Raw genomic sequence first — 17236 nt, forward strand, 5'->3', positions numbered from 1 at the left:
ACCAAACAACAACACCATCACAGTGGCGTAGTAGATAATAGAAGCAATGAATATGGTAGAAAAAGGCATCTCTCTCTCTCTCTCTCTCTCTCTCTCTCTCTCACACACACACACACACACACACGCACACGCACACACAAACATGCATACATACACACATACATCCTGCATATATACACACATACAAACGTAAAAGACAGGCTAAGAGAAATGCATCACAGTCACACTACACCTAATTCATACCGCTGACAACAACGATATAACATCAACAGTTAGTACAGATAGTATTCCACAAAGGCAATTTGACTGGGGAAAATAAGAAGAGGGCGGGAGGGGGGGGGGGTTTACTCAAACATAGCCAAGATAGAGAAAATAACAGTGGCACCTCCTTGGAATTAAGAGACATTCAGACAATATTCACAATGTACAAGTAGTGCAGCCGGTGAATAAAACCTTCCCACACCAATCAACAGAGACATGAATGAAACAAACCCATTCATTTCATAAATCAGTAACAGATGTGTCTTTAAGAACTATTATTGTAGGGCTACTTGCAGAGTGTATATATATATTCCTGTACTACAATAAGTATGACTTCTTCACTCCTTTACCATATTCGTGGGAACGTTTAATGATAAAACTGTAGAATTGGTGTTGTAGAGTGTTCCATGGTCAGTGGGAGTCCAGGAAATGATTATGACATTGTTTACATTGTGTAACTGGTCCAAATTCATCACCCACGATAGCCTGGACATCTCATAGACTGCTAGATATTCCCAGTGAAATTTGATACCCCACCCCTACACTTGTTACATATTTGTTGAACTGAATTAACATTAGTGCATCAGAAAGTAGACAGTTTGGACTATGTACTAGTGGGAATAATAATAAACTGCAACGTCTGATTGTTGTTGTATGGATTCCAGAAATATTTGATTTAAATGATAAATGTAGTGAAAATGTGAGTCTACTTTGCTGTCTTCCTGAGAAAGAAATATACTGATGATATCTATGATATTTAGTCCACTGTGTGAGGGGGATTTCAATCTATAACATGAGTGATATGGGTTTATATTTAAGATAATTGTCACTTGGCTATGCCATTATTTATCAGACCAATTAGACTACTCGCTTCACTGACTGCAGGCACGTGCCATACTAGAGCGCAGGTAAAGAGAAGGAGAGTAGTGACCTCTTGACCTAGCATCTCAACTAAGTGATCCGCTGGTAAACCACTGTGGGGGAGAAAAAGTTTGGGGATGATTGCCAAGACAAGAAAGAAACCAAAACAAACAAACAAGTGAATGAAACATTAATTACAAAGGGCTGGATGTGGGAGTCAGTGGAGCCACCATGTCTCTCCATATGCTTTTTCTCACCTGTCTGGTGGTTTTTCGTTGGTTACCACCAAACCTGAATGGCTCTTTTAGTCGCCTTTTACGATGAGCTTACGGTGGGTCCATTCTTGCACCCTCCCAGTTGAGGGACCCCGGACCCCACACTTGTTGCAATATCAAGTATAGGGTACAAACAAAACATAAAGGTTGGTTAGAGGGTTTCTGATTCATATATTAAGATCAAAACAATCACCTGAGGTATATCGTTCTCATCTAATGGGTTCATTTTCTCTATTTTGTTAATTTACGACATTTGAAGTATTTGAAACAGTTCTTTCCTTGTGAAGAATAATAATATCAATTTACAGTTTCGTCTGGTAGGCAAACAAATTGCTCGGCCATGTAAAGTGATGGTGATAATTTTGGCAATGTCTGCTCACAAATGTTATGAGTTGAAATTGAGACAAAACTAGTCAAAAATAATTTCACCAAGGATAATTTTTCTGATATCTTTCTGCATTATACTACTTGTATTTGTTTTTCAACTTTCTCTTTTTTATTTTCTTTTCTTTATCAGAAAATAGATTACATTACATACTTGTCTTCATTTGATCACCTTTACGATGTACCAAAGGATAGAAAGAATGCAGCATACAGAGAGTAAGTTTTATAATGTTACAATTTCAGGTTTACTGTTTACATTAAATTCTTGATTAGGGAATCTTACATTTTGAAAAAGAACTTTTCTCTAATTTATGGATAGACTTGATGAATGATATAATGCCCAAGAAGCATATCTTATTTTTGCGAGTTAGTGTATGTATATTTGTATTTATGGGGTAATATATTTTACCTGTCAAATGATATTTCTTTGTCTTTGTTTCAGTCTATATTCATCACTGATCTTCATTTATTTTAAATATCTCTCACAGATACCTTGTGTATTTGCTGGATTACCTTGGAGGTTATGTGAACAAAATTAAGCCTTTGGTTGATTTGAATGAAGTAAGTTGAATTTCAGAGTCAATTATTGTATATTTTGATACTTGTTTTGAAGACAACTCTAGGAGCTAAACTTTTCAGTACAAACTTGTTTGTTTTGGGGGGTATTTTTTTTTTTTAAAGAAAAAGGGTTTTTTTTTTGTTGTTTTTTTATTTATTTTTTTTTTTGGGGGGGGGGGGGGGGGGGGTCTTTTACACACATTTTTTACCAGCCTGATCTAACCTCATCATATACTGCTGATTTGATCATATCCCAATTTATTTGGGAGGGAATATCCAGCTATGAAAGTTGAATTTAAAAATGTTTTGTGCTCTATTGTAGAGACAGTTATTGTGTGCCGGTGCAAAGTTCTTATTCAAATAAACCAATTGACTCAGCCAGACTGTATATTGCTGTTGATGTGCATTTCCAAAAGAAAAATAGAAAGAGAAAGTCTATGGCGCTTTCCTTATTGTCTATAGAGCATCTTTAAAGGTCTTGATAATGCTTAGAAGCTTGATATCAGTAGGTAGACTGTTCCATAAGTAGAACATTTTGGGAAAGTGAGTGAAGATAACTGGTTAGCATTGAATTATGGAATATTTATTTAAAGTTTGATTGCCTAGTTTGTATTTTACTTTGTGTCTACTGGTATCTTTACCAGGCCATTTAATCAATTTTACAGAGGTGTTATTTTAATCTTAGCCCATACGTACTTCATGATGAGCTAACTAATCCTATTTGTTTCTTTTGTATGTCTGTTTTATTATTAATGAATGAGTTAGTCTTTGGTAACATATCTGAAGGTAGCGTTCAAATACAACATCTGCCATCAAATTTTCACAATTTTTCTAAAGATGCATGTCTTTAGACTTTAGGCTTTGCGCTTCATACTTTCTCTGATGCTATGATTTTCAATTCCCATCTATGGCTGAAATAGAATAGGTAAATGTTTATGCCTGACGGGTCAAATTGAATACATTTCTATTTGATAATGTGCATGTCAATTATTCAGTGCTATTTTTACTCTTACCACATCTGTCCTTGTCTATTTACATATAGGTACTCATGTACACCTGAACCAAGTTCGTTAATGTAAAGGACACAAAATCAGGGTCAGAATTTGAAATAAAAATTTTTTTCACCAATCTGATTGATCATGCTCAACATTGTTTGACTTTTTTTTTTTTGCAAAGCAAGATAATGAACTGCTCGGTCATCGATGCTATGATATTATAAAATAGTTTATTGACATTTTTCAGGAAGTGGAGCAAGTTCAGGGAGAGTTTGAGAGAATCTGGATAGAGGGCATGTTTCCTGGATGGCCAGTAAGTTCGTCACAATTTTAATGCTTTGATCATAATTTTTCTTAAAGCATCTCAGAATCTGAAAGATGTATGATATTATATAGAATCCATTGACAGTTGAGGAAAGTTGATTTTAAAAAAAAGGATAATAATAAATTTATTTCTATTTTAAAACCAAAATCCTAGAGGTGCCTAAATGAGCTAATGCGATGGAGAGGAAAATGAAGTGAGTGCACTGAATGTCACTCATATAAAAGGAGTGAATAAAAGACTTTTCAGCCTTTGGTCTTCCTCAGATTACACACAAAACATGCAGATAATGACGAGAACCTGAGGAAGGACAAAGGCTGAAACATTGTTTTCTACTGTCCCCTTTTATATGAGCAACATTCACTCACTCTATTCGAATGGCACCACTTTTCTGATTTTTATTGTGATCATTTTATTATGGAAGAGGTACTTCAGAAGGCTAAATAGAAAAACATAATTTGTTAAAATTCGTACATCTTATAAATTTCAAGCCTCTTGAGAACTTGGATTTAGAATCATTTCTTTTTATCTGTATAGTTTATGGTGTCACAATTTCTTTTTTAAATTTTAAACTATATATTTAATCATTGTAAAGTTCAATCACCAGATTTTATCTCAAGATGTATAAAATGTCTCACACACAGTTTTATCATTTTGTGACATATCTGACCCACCATCTCAAAACAGTATTATGTTTGAGTGATATTCATACTGAAAACCGAACTTGCAGTCCTAATATCAAACTTGGGTTAAGTTTTTGTGTTTTATAGAGTAGAATGTAATGAAGTTTCATAAAGTTTCGTAAACCAAAAATCTAATTTAACTTAAAATTCACTTTATGGCATCTGTTACACTCTGACATAATACAAGTTTGATGCAGTGGGTCACATATGCCTTTGATCGTGTTATTGCTGTAGAGAACTAGTTCTTTGATCACGACTAATTCTATTCCAGAAAGAGGCTACTGGTGCATTGACACATTCTGGTGCTCATTTAGATTTATCCGCCTTTTCATCTTGGGAGGTTAGTTTTCTTAATAATTTTTTTTTCTTTAAAAGTTCAATCATATTTATTATTTTAATTTTTGCATTTATTAAAATTCAAGTTTGTTTTTTGTTTTGTTTTTTTAATTTTTTATTATAGGTACCTACTTCTTTTACTTCTTTCTGATTTTGCAAGTTTAATTAATCTTATCTCCCTTTTTTTTTTTTTATTCATTTGAAAACAAAGCTTTATAATTATACATTCTTATTTTTATCTTTTTTACCTTGTCAATGGTTTGAGAATATGAAATATGTTGTAATTTGCGTAAAACATAATTTTTGTTGTTTCATCAGGAGTTGGCATCTTTAGGTTTAGATCGTCTCAAATCTGCTTTGATGGCCTTGGGGGTCAAATGTGGAGGGTGAGTTCCTTATGGGTTCTTAATTGATATTGTTATTAATTGGGTTATCACTGTTGTTATTATTATTATTATTAATTATTGTTGTTACTTAAATTTCTATGAATCATCACTATATTTGGCAACACTAATCAGGATGTGAACAAATTGCCTAACCTTTGTTATTCTTTGTGGAGCAGTAAAAGCTATCAGTAGTTTAAGTAGTTGACAAATGTGGAGAGTAGAATTTGTTTTTTTTTAAATTAAAGCCCTGGGATAAATAAAAAACATACAAAATTTATATAGGTCTCGATTTTAAAACCAAGATTTAGTTTTGTGGAAATTTTAGAAAGAATTTTTTTTTATCTCCACTTCTTCAATACTATCCTATATCTGATTTCCAATATTAGTTATCACCCCCTCCCCCTTTCTCCTCACCCTTATACTTTCTTCAGGACACTAGAACAGAGAGCCCAGCGTTTGTTCAGCACAAAAGGTAAAAATTTGGACGAATTGGATCCATCTCTGTTTGCAAAGTCAAAGCCTGGCAAAGCTGGGAAAGTTGGCAAAAACAAGTAAGATGATTTGTCTTTCTTTGATACCAGACTTTTGTTCAACAAAAAAGTAGTTTGAATTATGAGTGAAATGTTTCATTTATGTCCATAATGTGGATAAGCTGTCTGAGGATTTTTGATTCTATCTTACAGACGTAATAGTTTGGTATTGTTTTTGTTGTTGTCTCAAGAAGGAATCTGAAACATTCCCTGATACATATTTGGTTCATTTTAATTTTTGTTCAATGCTTTCATTTTCCTGATTGTCTTTGAGACCCTAGTCTTTGCTTATGTAAAGGCATTCACATGAAATATGTGGAACGAAGAATTTTGTGAGAAACATTGATTTATAGTTTGTCTAGTACTTATATTTGAGTTAATCTGTGTATGATAATTATAGTATAGCTGTTTATCCCTGCTTTTGTGTATCTCCACCTTGTATGGACATTTTCCAAAATTGCTGTATTGCCAATATTTTGTGACAAATTATTTAGTTGTCAGAGTTTTTTGAAGATGAAAAAAAGCTAAAACAAACTATGATTTAAGAAAAATACTTTCACCCATATCATTTTTTCAAACAGAGCTGAAAGATTTGCTGTCTACCATGGCTTATTTTTTGTGTGTAAAGATTCCTATTACTTATGAGCACTAATTTAAATATTAAGCACTTCTTTCTCAGTCAATTGTTTAGTGGCCATGAACATAGCCTGTTGTTCCATGATATGTCAAATTTACTGGATTACAAACGAAAAAAATAGGTTAAGAATTTGATTGATCCAAATGAAATATATATAAAATCGTATACTCGTGTTAATACAGAGATTTACAGTCGAATTATATAATATTCTTCATGTCCTTTATTTATTTACCCATTTTAAGCTTTTAAGTTTTTAGTGTGTAATGCAAGGTCTTCTTTGCTTTTTTAAATTCAGACAATTATATAATATTCATTTAACATTTTTGTTTTTGTAACCATCAGAGATTCTGAAAAACAAAGAGAAATTGCTCTTCTTGAAGCTCAAGTGTACAGACTGGCAGAAATAGTCAGTGAACAAAGATCAGCCACACGTGACAATGTGCAGCGGAAACAGGCTCGGACAGGGGAAGAGAGGGAAGAATCTGACGAAGAACGATTTGAGGAGTCCGATTCAGATGACAATTCGGATGAAGTTCCTTACAATCCCAAAGATTTACCTCTTGGATGGGATGGAAAGGTGAGGTTCTCTTACTCTTTATTGTTTGGGTGGTAGAAGCTGTGGACTGTAAGAAGTAATAAACAAAAATGGATATAACAGCTTCAAAAAAGAACAAAATACCAGACAGAACATTTTGGGCTCAAAATCCTTCTTCAGCCAACAACAAAAATCCATGAAATAAAAATATACAGATTGACGGCAGAGAATATTTCACCATACCAACAAAATTTTGACAAATTCAGATTAATCTTTTTTCAGATTTGGATTCCTGTACCAGTATATAAATATATTTGGAAGCAATTAGTGAATATATTTTTGTTGTACCAACCATGTATCCATTTCCACATTGAAACACACTTCTTGTTATTTGTTTAGTATTTTTAAATAAAAATCTTCATCTTGGGTTGATATAATTATATAATTTTGTTCTTGAATTAATTTGAATTTTTTTTTTTTTTTGTAAGGAAAAAGATATATCTAGTTGGCAAAACTTTATTTATATTCCTATATATATAAGTGCATGTCTAAAAAAATATATTTTACCTTTCTCTCTCCACCAGCCCATTCCCTACTGGTTGTACAAACTGCACGGTCTTAACTTGACCTACACATGTGAAATTTGTGGTAACCATCCATACAGAGGGCCCAAGGCATTCCAAAGGCATTTTGCTGTAAGTTTGGAAATTTTCTTCCTTGGCATCATCTATCAACCCATTAGTTAATTTTAATGTTACTTTTTATAAGTACATTTTGACCATAAAATAAAATTGCATTATAAGAAGGAGTAAAGAAGGAGCTGGGGGAAAGAGATAGGCTGCTTGTCAACATTTTTCGTTTAAAATTTGATTGAATTTTTTTTTTTAATGAATCTCCTTTAAACAGATTCACGTGCAATGTTCCCTTGGTTTGTTGATGTCCTTGAAACTATGATACTATCAATTTTTTGACTCACTGTTTCAAGTGAAATTAAGTCACTAGAACTAATGGACTAATTGACAGTGTCACAATAATGAATAATGTTTTTTAAATTTATTGTTGACATAATGGAATCGTCTTTTAAGAAGTGATTGATTTTCTCAGTGAAAGAATGAAAGTTGGTCTCAGACTTTATAAATATTACATTTCATAACATAAGATTTGCTTTATCCCATATTTTTCCAACACTTTCATCTTTTATTCACCCTTCTTCCCAATTCAGGAATCTCGACATGCTTTAGGGATGAGATGTCTTGGGATTCCTAACACTGCCCATTTTGCTAATGTTACCTCCATAGAAGATGCTCTTGCTTGTAAGTATTGTATTGATGAACATTGTTAGACTGCATATAATAAAACTTATTCAAAACTCTGATGTATTTTCAGCAGACCTATAAAGCCTAATCATTTTTTAAAATAACAAAAATATTATTGAAAAGGAAAGTTTAGAGCCAATAGGACAGGAATACCATCAGGGTTGCTGATTCAGGAGGTAAAAATTTACTGAACTTTTATGGGAACACATCAGCCGACCCCTATCTCAGGGATGCCACCAGGCAAATTAAAAAAAGCCTGAAAACTTGCGCGGACCAGATACAAATCAACGTCAAGGGCTTTGTAGGGATTTGAAAAATATCAAATTTGGAATATTGTTTCAGTACTTATCTTTGCAATTGAGAGCAAATAACACACAAAAGAAAGGAGAGTTAACAGTTTTCAAATTGATAAAATAAGGCGCTGAAAACAAAATATAGACAAATTATATAGCTATCAGGGGTGAGAATGACTGGTCACATAAAAGGAGAAACTTTTTCATTGTGAAGATCATGCCCCACCCATGCAACCATAACCTTTAAATTTGAACTTCACTCAAATTCACTGAGATGCGATCCAAAATTTGTCTCGCAGCAATTCCTGACACGACTCGGAGAATTTCAAAAGTTGAAAGTGTAATTCCATTTGGTGGTTGTAGTAGGGATGGTGTGGTGGTGGTTGTAGTAGTACTGGTCGTATGGATGATTGTGTGGTGGTGGTTGTAGTAGCTGTGGTAGATATGCTGATGTAGTGGTAGTTGTAGTAGTAGTAGTGGTGGTAGGGATGATGTGGTAGTGGTGGTAGGGATGATGATGTGGTGGTGATTGTAGTAGTAGTAGTAGTAGTAGTAGTAGTAGTAGTAGTAGTGGTCTTAGAGATGATGATGTGATGGTGGTTGTAGTAGTAGTGGTGGTAGGGATGATGATGTGGTGGTGGTTGTAGTAGTGGTGGTCTTTTAGAGATAATTGTGTGGTGGTGGTTGTAATAGTTGTGGTAGGAATGATGATGTGGTGGTAGTTGTAGTAGTACTGGTGGTAGGGATGATGTGGTGTTATTTGCAGTAGTAGTGTTGGTAGGGATGATGATGTGGTGGTGGTTGTAATAGTAGTGGTGGTAGAGATGATGTAGTGGTTTTGGTGAGTGTTTTTCATTCAGTGATAATAATAGCAATTTGTCAAAAAGGAGGAAATGTCTCCGTCTATCAGTCAAACGCAAGCCAAGTGTAAAAAAAACAGGAACATAGTTTTGTATTGGTATTATGTAATATATTACTATTACTAGTATAAATCCATTCTTATCATTAAACATAAATTTACTTTTGTAAACATTTAATGAATTGTCCTTTCCACATGTTAAAGGCCTACAATGTTATTCAAATAAAAGGCCAGAAAGTGTAGTTTTGTTTTGATTTTTACTTTATAAAGCAGGCTACAATATCTTTTATTTTTTACCGAAACCTAGTGGTTATTCAGCTTATAAATACAACCCAGGAATCTCACAAAAGCCATAGTCAAAATGTAAAAAGACAGAAGAATAAACTAAGCCAACCACCATTGCTTTATTCTAGGCTAATGTATTATCTCTGTATAACCAGATGATTTAATGGATGGTTGCGAAAGAGAGAATAATTTATGAATTGATCTTAGGAATTCTATATCAAAAAAAAAAAAGAAGAAAAGAGAAATGGAAAGAAAGGCAAAGGGAAAGAGAGAGAGAGAGAGAGAGAGAGAGAGATTTGTCCCTCCCCTTCCCCTTCAACCAAACCATCAACTACTAGCTAATCAAAGAACACCACTGGTCGTCTGTGTCAATTGTGACATCTGGTGCCATTCAGTCTGGCCCGACGTCATAAAAACGCGACAGTCACTAAATTTCACGAGACTATTGCACAGGTGTCAAAATATGACATAAGACATAATGGTGATTTTGTGGTTTTGAGGGAAATGTTTGACACGCAAATTCAGTGATGGGGATGGGCGGAGATAAACTACCGCGATTTTTTTCTTCTTCTTTAAAAAAAAAATATTCTTTTTTTGAATAGTGACGACGGACAAAAACCGGAGGTTCTGGATTAAAACCGGCTGGTGGTAAAAAAACCGGATTTCCGGCTAAAACCGGAAAAGTGGCATCCCTGCCTATCTGAGTGCTGACCTCTCGTATAAAGACATCAGAGTACTTACTTTTTCCTGTTCCGCAGGTGACTGAGGTTTTTTTACACACTGAATTCCCTAAGTGTAAAGAAAATTGGCAACCTTGTGCCCCTTTTCTGGCTTTAGCCAGAAATTCGCCCATTCTGCTGGCATTTTGAATTTTCAACCGGAGGTTCAAGTCTGGCCCGTGACCGGAAAATTTTTAGTTGCTGTAAAGTTAAATAAATCATTGATGATAATTTTTTTACTGTCTCGTGGATATCTATGCAGTGTGTTTGAATAGTTCCTTAATACTTAAAAAAAAATGGTGAATCAAAGTCTTTGCTCATAAAATGATAATTGTGGATTGCAACATTATCATTAACACATTTGTTTCTTCATGACAATATAAATAGTATGCACTATATTAGTATTTAGTGATTTAGATATATTTGAATTTGTGATACGATTTTGAATATTTCTTATTTCTTTTTATAGTATGGACAAGAATCAAGTCAGGCAAAGAAGCTGAAAGATGGAAGGCTGATACCGAGGTAAATGCTCTACTTGACTTTTTTATACTCTACTCTTGTGTGTGTGGGTTGGTGGATTCCAGCATTCTCTCTTTCCCCCCCCCCCCCCCCCCAAACTTTTCATTTTGAGTATATTTACTTAAATATCATGTGATCTGTAATTTGCACCGACAATCATTTGTGCTAATTTTCTTAACGTGAATTTATCTTGCAGTCAAATTATAGATGTTTTAAGTAGTTTATAACAATGTATAACCTTTTCTATTAGTGTGTTTACTGTTCAAAGAAGATTAGAAATCACCACGTTAACACACACATGCTACACATGATAGTACAACCATCAACCAAGTTTCTCAGCTCATACCGGTGTTACCATATTTTTATTGTGATATTTCGAAAGTAAACAGAAAACATTCATTTCTTTTCTTTCAAAAGGCCCTTAACATTGAAGAAAATCGTTTTGATTTGTCTTAAATTATATATATATATATATATATATATATATATATATATATATATATATATATATATATATATATATATATATATATATATATATATATATATATATATAGGGACTGGGGAAAAAAAATCTTACAGGAATATCAAGATTATGTTATTTAAGGATTGTTCAAAGAATGTCCTTGTATTGGATTTTATAGTCATCAGAAGTAAGATGAATGGATCATTCTCCACCTCCTTAGTTTATTTTATATGGTTTTAAAATGAGCTCTTTGGTCTTTACTTGTGTATAGATATAAACTGTTTCTTTCCATTTTTTTTTTTCAATAGGAGGAATACGAGGATTCTCAAGGAAACATCATCAACAAAAAGATGTATACACTTCTCAAAAAGGAAGGAATTTTATGAGACTTGCAGCATTTTGTTCATATATGTTTTTATCAGCCCCTGATCATTTTAAAAGTCAAATAAATTGTTTCATGAAATGACCTTGCATTTTTTAAAATTTTTATTTTTTGTCTTATAATAAGCTCAGTTTGAAATTTTTTCAAGTAGATTTCTGTTGCCACATTTATAAAATATTCACTGATTTTTTGAAATGGTAAATCCCCAAATATTTGACCTAATCTGGAGTGACACCGCAACACTAAAGAAGTCCTAACTTCACTGTGCTTACACCATTATTCACTCATTTCAGTGCCAGTAACCATATGTTCACACCTAACATTCGTGTACGTTAGTGTGTTTTATCAACATGGATGTCAAGGCTAAAGTCACAATTTCGATGTGGTTAAGGGAGAGGATCAAGAGAAGTAAAAGAAGATTATGGATCCTCCAATTTTAACAGAGAGACATTTATTTGGTAAATTTCACCATCTGTTACCCACGATTTTGTGTGAAGATAAATGCATTGACTGTATTCGAATAAGACCAGATACATTTAGAAACCTCTCGAATTTGCTCCTACCATGCATCGACAAAGCACAAATTTCATGTTTAATTCTTGCCCTATATCTTTCCATGCTTGGTTTAGGAATTGTCTATTGGATTCTTGTCATAAATGGCTTGTACTTTTTGCACGGGGTGATAATTTTTTCGTTATCAATATCCATTGTTGTTTATTGTGAAAAACATTGAAATAAGCACAGTTCTGAAGGTACTCATTGATTGCATGGACTGAATGGAGGCAGTCGGCCACCACATGAGAGAGCACAGATGAATGAAATTTTATAGTAGCCATAAAGCGATTTCCACACTCCCACACAAATGGACACACATGTACACGAACGAATAGGTGAGAACACAATAAGCCATAAATTCTTTAATTCGTTACACGAAAGTACACGGAACGAAAATGAATGTTTGGTGTGAACATACAGAAAAAAGGAAGATTTAGAGGAAAAGTTGAAGATCTGAAGTGAAAAGCACCAAAGAAAAAGCAAAACAAAGGGGACCGGTTCAAAATAAATAGGGGCAATTCACCAATGAGTCTATTTTGACATTACCTAAAAGTCCCATTCTGGTACAAGAATCCATCTATGAAGGATACACTCAAATGTTTACAAAGTACAATGCATTCAAAACTAATTACTATAATAGTGCATAACAATAACAGAGAGATGATTTACAAGGGGAAAAAATATCATCTCTCAAATAAATAAACTAAATGCGACTTTCCCTCCCAGTCCCAGCTGAGGATCCCTGCCAATCCAGAACAAAGACCACCATGGAATGGGAAAACAGATACAGGGCAGGAGGATAGAAGTATGTTTTGTGTTTAAGGGTTTTACGGAGCTTGCATTATATTAAGGTCATATCAGTGCCAGTAAAAAGGAAGAAAATGGGATAGAAAAAAGTTCTAGAATTACAATTAAAGCACCCAACAAAAGATAAGACAAAGGGGAATTGGTTCAAATAAACGGGTGTAGATTCCAAGAGTACTTAGTTTGAAATCACTAAAAGTCTCATCCAGGCACAAGCACAGGTCCCCACTAAGAATACACTCAAATGTTTTACAAATCATATATAATATAAAGAAAACATAATACAATGCATAACAGGGAGATGATTTACAAGGAAAAAAATATCATCTCCCAAAACTGACTATACATTTGACTGTTTCCCTCTTAGCCAGGGCTTTGGCAGGGCCAGGACAAAACCAAGTAATCTCATTCCAAGACAAAGACAGAAAGCAAGTTGGAATATAGATAATGGGGGATAGAAGACACAGGAAGTACCTCCCTGCCCACTATGGGAGGTCAGGAACCCCACCCAGAGGATAGAAGTAGAAGACACTTGAGAATGGATAACAGACACCAATTCATATTTCAACATATATTTATTATATTCAAATCGTTGTCTATAACACAAGGTGTGAAAAGATCAATGAGCGGAATTCAAATGGCGTTATCACATTACATTCAGACCAGTAAAATTCAATGGTTCTCTCCAACACACTCATTCTCATAACAAAATAATTGTCTCTCTCTCTCTCTTTCATTCATTCACATATCACATTTTAAATATACCACGAATGATAAGTAACAGCTAACTGCTTGTCGACACACAACAACTCCCTGCATTTAATGACACATTTCAGGCCCATTTAATTTTCCTGTGGCATGAACTAAGTTCATGAAACTCCTAACTGGAAACTTGATTTTCGTTTATAATTTTTCTCATAATGTAATTTATCAAGAGAGCAGTGCTGAAGACGTGACTCTGGCTTAAAATCACAAGTAAATCTACTCAGAAATAAAAAATAATGTAATTTTAAGTAATTTATGGTCGGAGCAATTATAGTAACATTTCATCTATACAAAAAGACACAATTAATAATAATACAGAATTATTTCAATCGTATTTGACTTTTGTATCTGGCCTTTAATCTATTGATTTAATGCTTACTTATTTGTCATGAATTGCAGTATTGAAATTGAAATGTCAAAAAGCACTCTTTTGTCAAAACTTCATACATGCAATTTATGAAATGGTGGAATCTCTCTAAAATGTTTTTTTTTAGATCACACTTGAATGGTGCTGTAAATATGCATGGCTAAAAAATAAGCACACATACATGCCCAATTAGAAGAAATCTTTCAACTTCAAAATTTGAATGCTAACACTAAAACTGCATTCATGTCTTTTTCAAGCAAATAAACATCAAATAGATAATCAAACATATTATAAAAGCATTTGGTCGGGTAAAAAAAATAATGAAAAAAAATCATCTCTTATGAAAATTTGCACTTGCTAAAATCCATTTCTGGGTGTTGTTCCATAAATCTGGAAAAAAAAAATATATATATGAAGAATTTTTTCATAAATATTACTTATACGAAATGACATATAGGGTAGGGGTGTTCCAATTCAGATACCCAACCATATTCACCATCAATCTAAAACGCCTAAATTTTATAAGCTTAGAACTGGGTTCCGACTTAATACAGCCAGAAATCAATGCATGATAAAATTAAGCCAATTTTAGTGCTTTTCTATTTCATTTAATTAAATAAATCATTTCATAAAATCATTATCTCGCTTGGAAGATCAGGTACGAGTCTCCCATTGCTTCTTCACATATTTAAGGTATTTTTCAGTTGAAGTAGCAATATAAAGCAGCAACATTTGCAATATAAATTTGCACAATTAAAAAGGATTATTCCCATTTTGTTTTAAGATTTGTGCATTATCTGGAACCAAAAACTAAGTATATCTATGTCTCTTTTCTCTATTTATTAAAATAGATCTTGAGAACGTTTGCCACCAACTCACCCAGTTGTTGCAATACAGACACTTGGTTGTTGCAATTCAAACATGACTTTTGTTTTATTTGCTCTGTTTTATCATATATTTGTTTTCAATTTTAATTCTAAAAGTTTTTAATTGTTAATTTGAAGATTCTTCGGTTTAAAATATTGGTTGTCTCAATAAACAATCAATTTGAATTATTATTTGAGTGATTTCGTCATACAGCATTAAAAAGCGTGCGCTTTCACAAAAAAAAATATTTATAATTAAGTCAAAGATTCTGGAGATTGTCGTCTGATCAATATTTTTGTTTTATCATTCATCCTTTTCCGTTCTGTTAAACGCTAAAATTCATAAAGAGACCGGCTTTATATTTGATTATTAAATCGTGAGGTAAGCTTGTTTCACACTCGGTTTACCTAAAACTAAGAAAAGTTAGTTGCCTTTGTGGCATGCTTTTTTTTTTTGGCAATGAAGTCTTCAAAAAATAAAAATTCTTATCAAAATTAAACAATGGACATACTTTTTCATGACATCCTGCTTTTTTTGTTCATCTGATGTTGGCAACCCTTGTTCTTTCTGTCTCTGGTCGAACATCATTTTTTCTACCATCGACCTTGTCTCTCCATCAAGATCTGACAACTGAAGTGGTGAAGAATACAACAATAAATACAAAATTAACAATTCTAATAAAATCAAGTTGAAATTGAATATTAATATGATCAGGGATATTAATACATAACCAATTAAATGAGAATTAAATAACTGATAATGGTAAATATTCAGCTCATATGACTGAAAATATTGGGAGCAGGCACTGGTGTAATATAAAAAATCTGGAAATATTATGTGAGTGATAAATGTCAGAGAAAAATAGATAGAGAAATATCGGGGGGGAAAAAAATTATATTGCATGGTACCATTCACAATTTTTCAGTCCATATGACTTTGTATTTTTAAGGGTTTTACGACGCTTGCAACACATTTAGGTTATATCAGCGGCAATAAAAATAAAATGGAATTGTAAAAAGTTCTAAAATTACAATTAAAGCACCCAAGAAAAAGTAAGACAAAGGGTAACTGGGAACAAATAGGGATCAGATGTAGATTCCAAGAGCATACCAACAATGTACTTAGTCCGAGATCACCTATAAGTATAAGTCTCATCCGGACACAAGCACAAGATTCAACAAAGAGGAATACACTCAAATGCTTATATTATACATTTAAAATAACAAATATAATAATACATAACAGAGAGATAATTTACAAGGAAAAAAAATCATCTCCCAAAACAATAACTATGCATTCGGCTGTTTCCCTCCATGCCAGCACTCCAGCCAGGGCCAGGACGAAACCAAGTAATCTCATTCCAAGACAAAGACAGAAAGCATATTGGAAAACATATTTTAGGGGGACATAAGACACAGTAAGTACCTCCCTGCCCACTATAGGAGGTCAGGAACCCCACCCAGTAGTCACTCAAGTTCTGTTATATTGATCACCAAGTCATTCAACTAGTCTTCATGGCGCATACATGGACTAAAACACAGATGAAGAAATATCTTAGTAGAAATAGATGATTTAAAATGCTATATATTTCTCCTGGACAAGGCTACAAATCATGAACTATTTCTGACCATCGCCATAGTATTAAAATAAGGAAATGGAACGATTTGGTAGAAAGAAAGAATTTCTCGTATCACAGTGGATTTAAATGTTTGAGATAGAAAAGACAAACCTTTGAGTTTTCAGGCTGAACTTTCTTTGTGTTGATTTCTGGTTCTGTCGTTACAATGCGACTCCACCATTCCATTTGATTGATCTAGAAATAATTATTAAGATTTTTAAAAATTGAAATGATACATAAATCATCTTTAAAATTGGATTGGCTAAAATAGGTTATTCCAATCTTGTTATAGCAATGAGGTTTATAAAAGTTTTTTTTTTTTTTTTTATCTTGTATCAATGGTTAACATTTCCATTCAGAAACGACTTATGTCATGAAAGTTGTAAAAAGGAAATAAGAGAAAAAAACAAATTTACTTAAAGCAGAAAATCCACATTTGGACAAAAAAAATAAGTAAGTAGAGTCTAAATAAATAAATATAAGCAAATAAATAAATCATATGCTTCTACGGCAGATATTTAAAATTTACTGAAGCACAATCCTAATTTCAGTTCCAAACTGCTTTAACTACCCAGCCTACCTTTTCTAAATTGATGACAAGTGTCTTCCTATCCTCGATGGTCCAGGCACATTCCTCCTTCTTCACTTCCTTATA

The 17236-nt window shown here is 33.2% G+C and overlaps 2 protein-coding genes across 2 annotated transcripts in view; one reads left to right on the plus strand and one right to left on the minus strand.

The window, feature by feature from the left end:
* LOC144967794 (splicing factor 3A subunit 3-like) overlaps positions 1 to 11690 on the plus strand; it is a 31372-nt gene extending 19682 nt beyond the window's left edge. The window contains exons 7-17 of the mRNA XM_078905442.1: positions 1915 to 1997; positions 2270 to 2342; positions 3582 to 3647; positions 4611 to 4679; positions 4994 to 5061; positions 5493 to 5612; positions 6571 to 6805; positions 7348 to 7458; positions 7986 to 8076; positions 10705 to 10760; positions 11532 to 11690. Of these exons, the coding sequence (XP_078761568.1) occupies positions 1915 to 1997; positions 2270 to 2342; positions 3582 to 3647; positions 4611 to 4679; positions 4994 to 5061; positions 5493 to 5612; positions 6571 to 6805; positions 7348 to 7458; positions 7986 to 8076; positions 10705 to 10760; positions 11532 to 11609 (1050 nt within the window). The 3' untranslated portion in view covers positions 11610 to 11690. The remainder of the gene's footprint in view (positions 1 to 1914; positions 1998 to 2269; positions 2343 to 3581; positions 3648 to 4610; positions 4680 to 4993; positions 5062 to 5492; positions 5613 to 6570; positions 6806 to 7347; positions 7459 to 7985; positions 8077 to 10704; positions 10761 to 11531) is intronic.
* A 1830-nt stretch (positions 11691 to 13520) lies between these two features.
* Positions 13521 to 17236, minus strand: part of LOC144967796 (nuclear migration protein nudC-like) — an 11578-nt gene continuing 7862 nt past the window's right edge. The window contains exons 7-10 of the mRNA XM_078905445.1: positions 17162 to 17236; positions 16693 to 16776; positions 15475 to 15593; positions 13521 to 14486 (exon numbers count right to left, since the gene is read on the minus strand). The exon at positions 17162 to 17236 is cut by the window's right edge and continues 51 nt beyond it. Of these exons, the coding sequence (XP_078761571.1) occupies positions 14435 to 14486; positions 15475 to 15593; positions 16693 to 16776; positions 17162 to 17236 (330 nt within the window). The 3' untranslated portion in view covers positions 13521 to 14434. The remainder of the gene's footprint in view (positions 14487 to 15474; positions 15594 to 16692; positions 16777 to 17161) is intronic.

This window comes from Berghia stephanieae, chromosome 3 (assembly GCF_034508935.2).
Source record: "Berghia stephanieae isolate SIO BIC M18660-M18661 chromosome 3, UCSD_Bste_1.3, whole genome shotgun sequence".
NCBI lineage: Eukaryota > Metazoa > Mollusca > Gastropoda > Nudibranchia > Aeolidiidae > Berghia > Berghia stephanieae.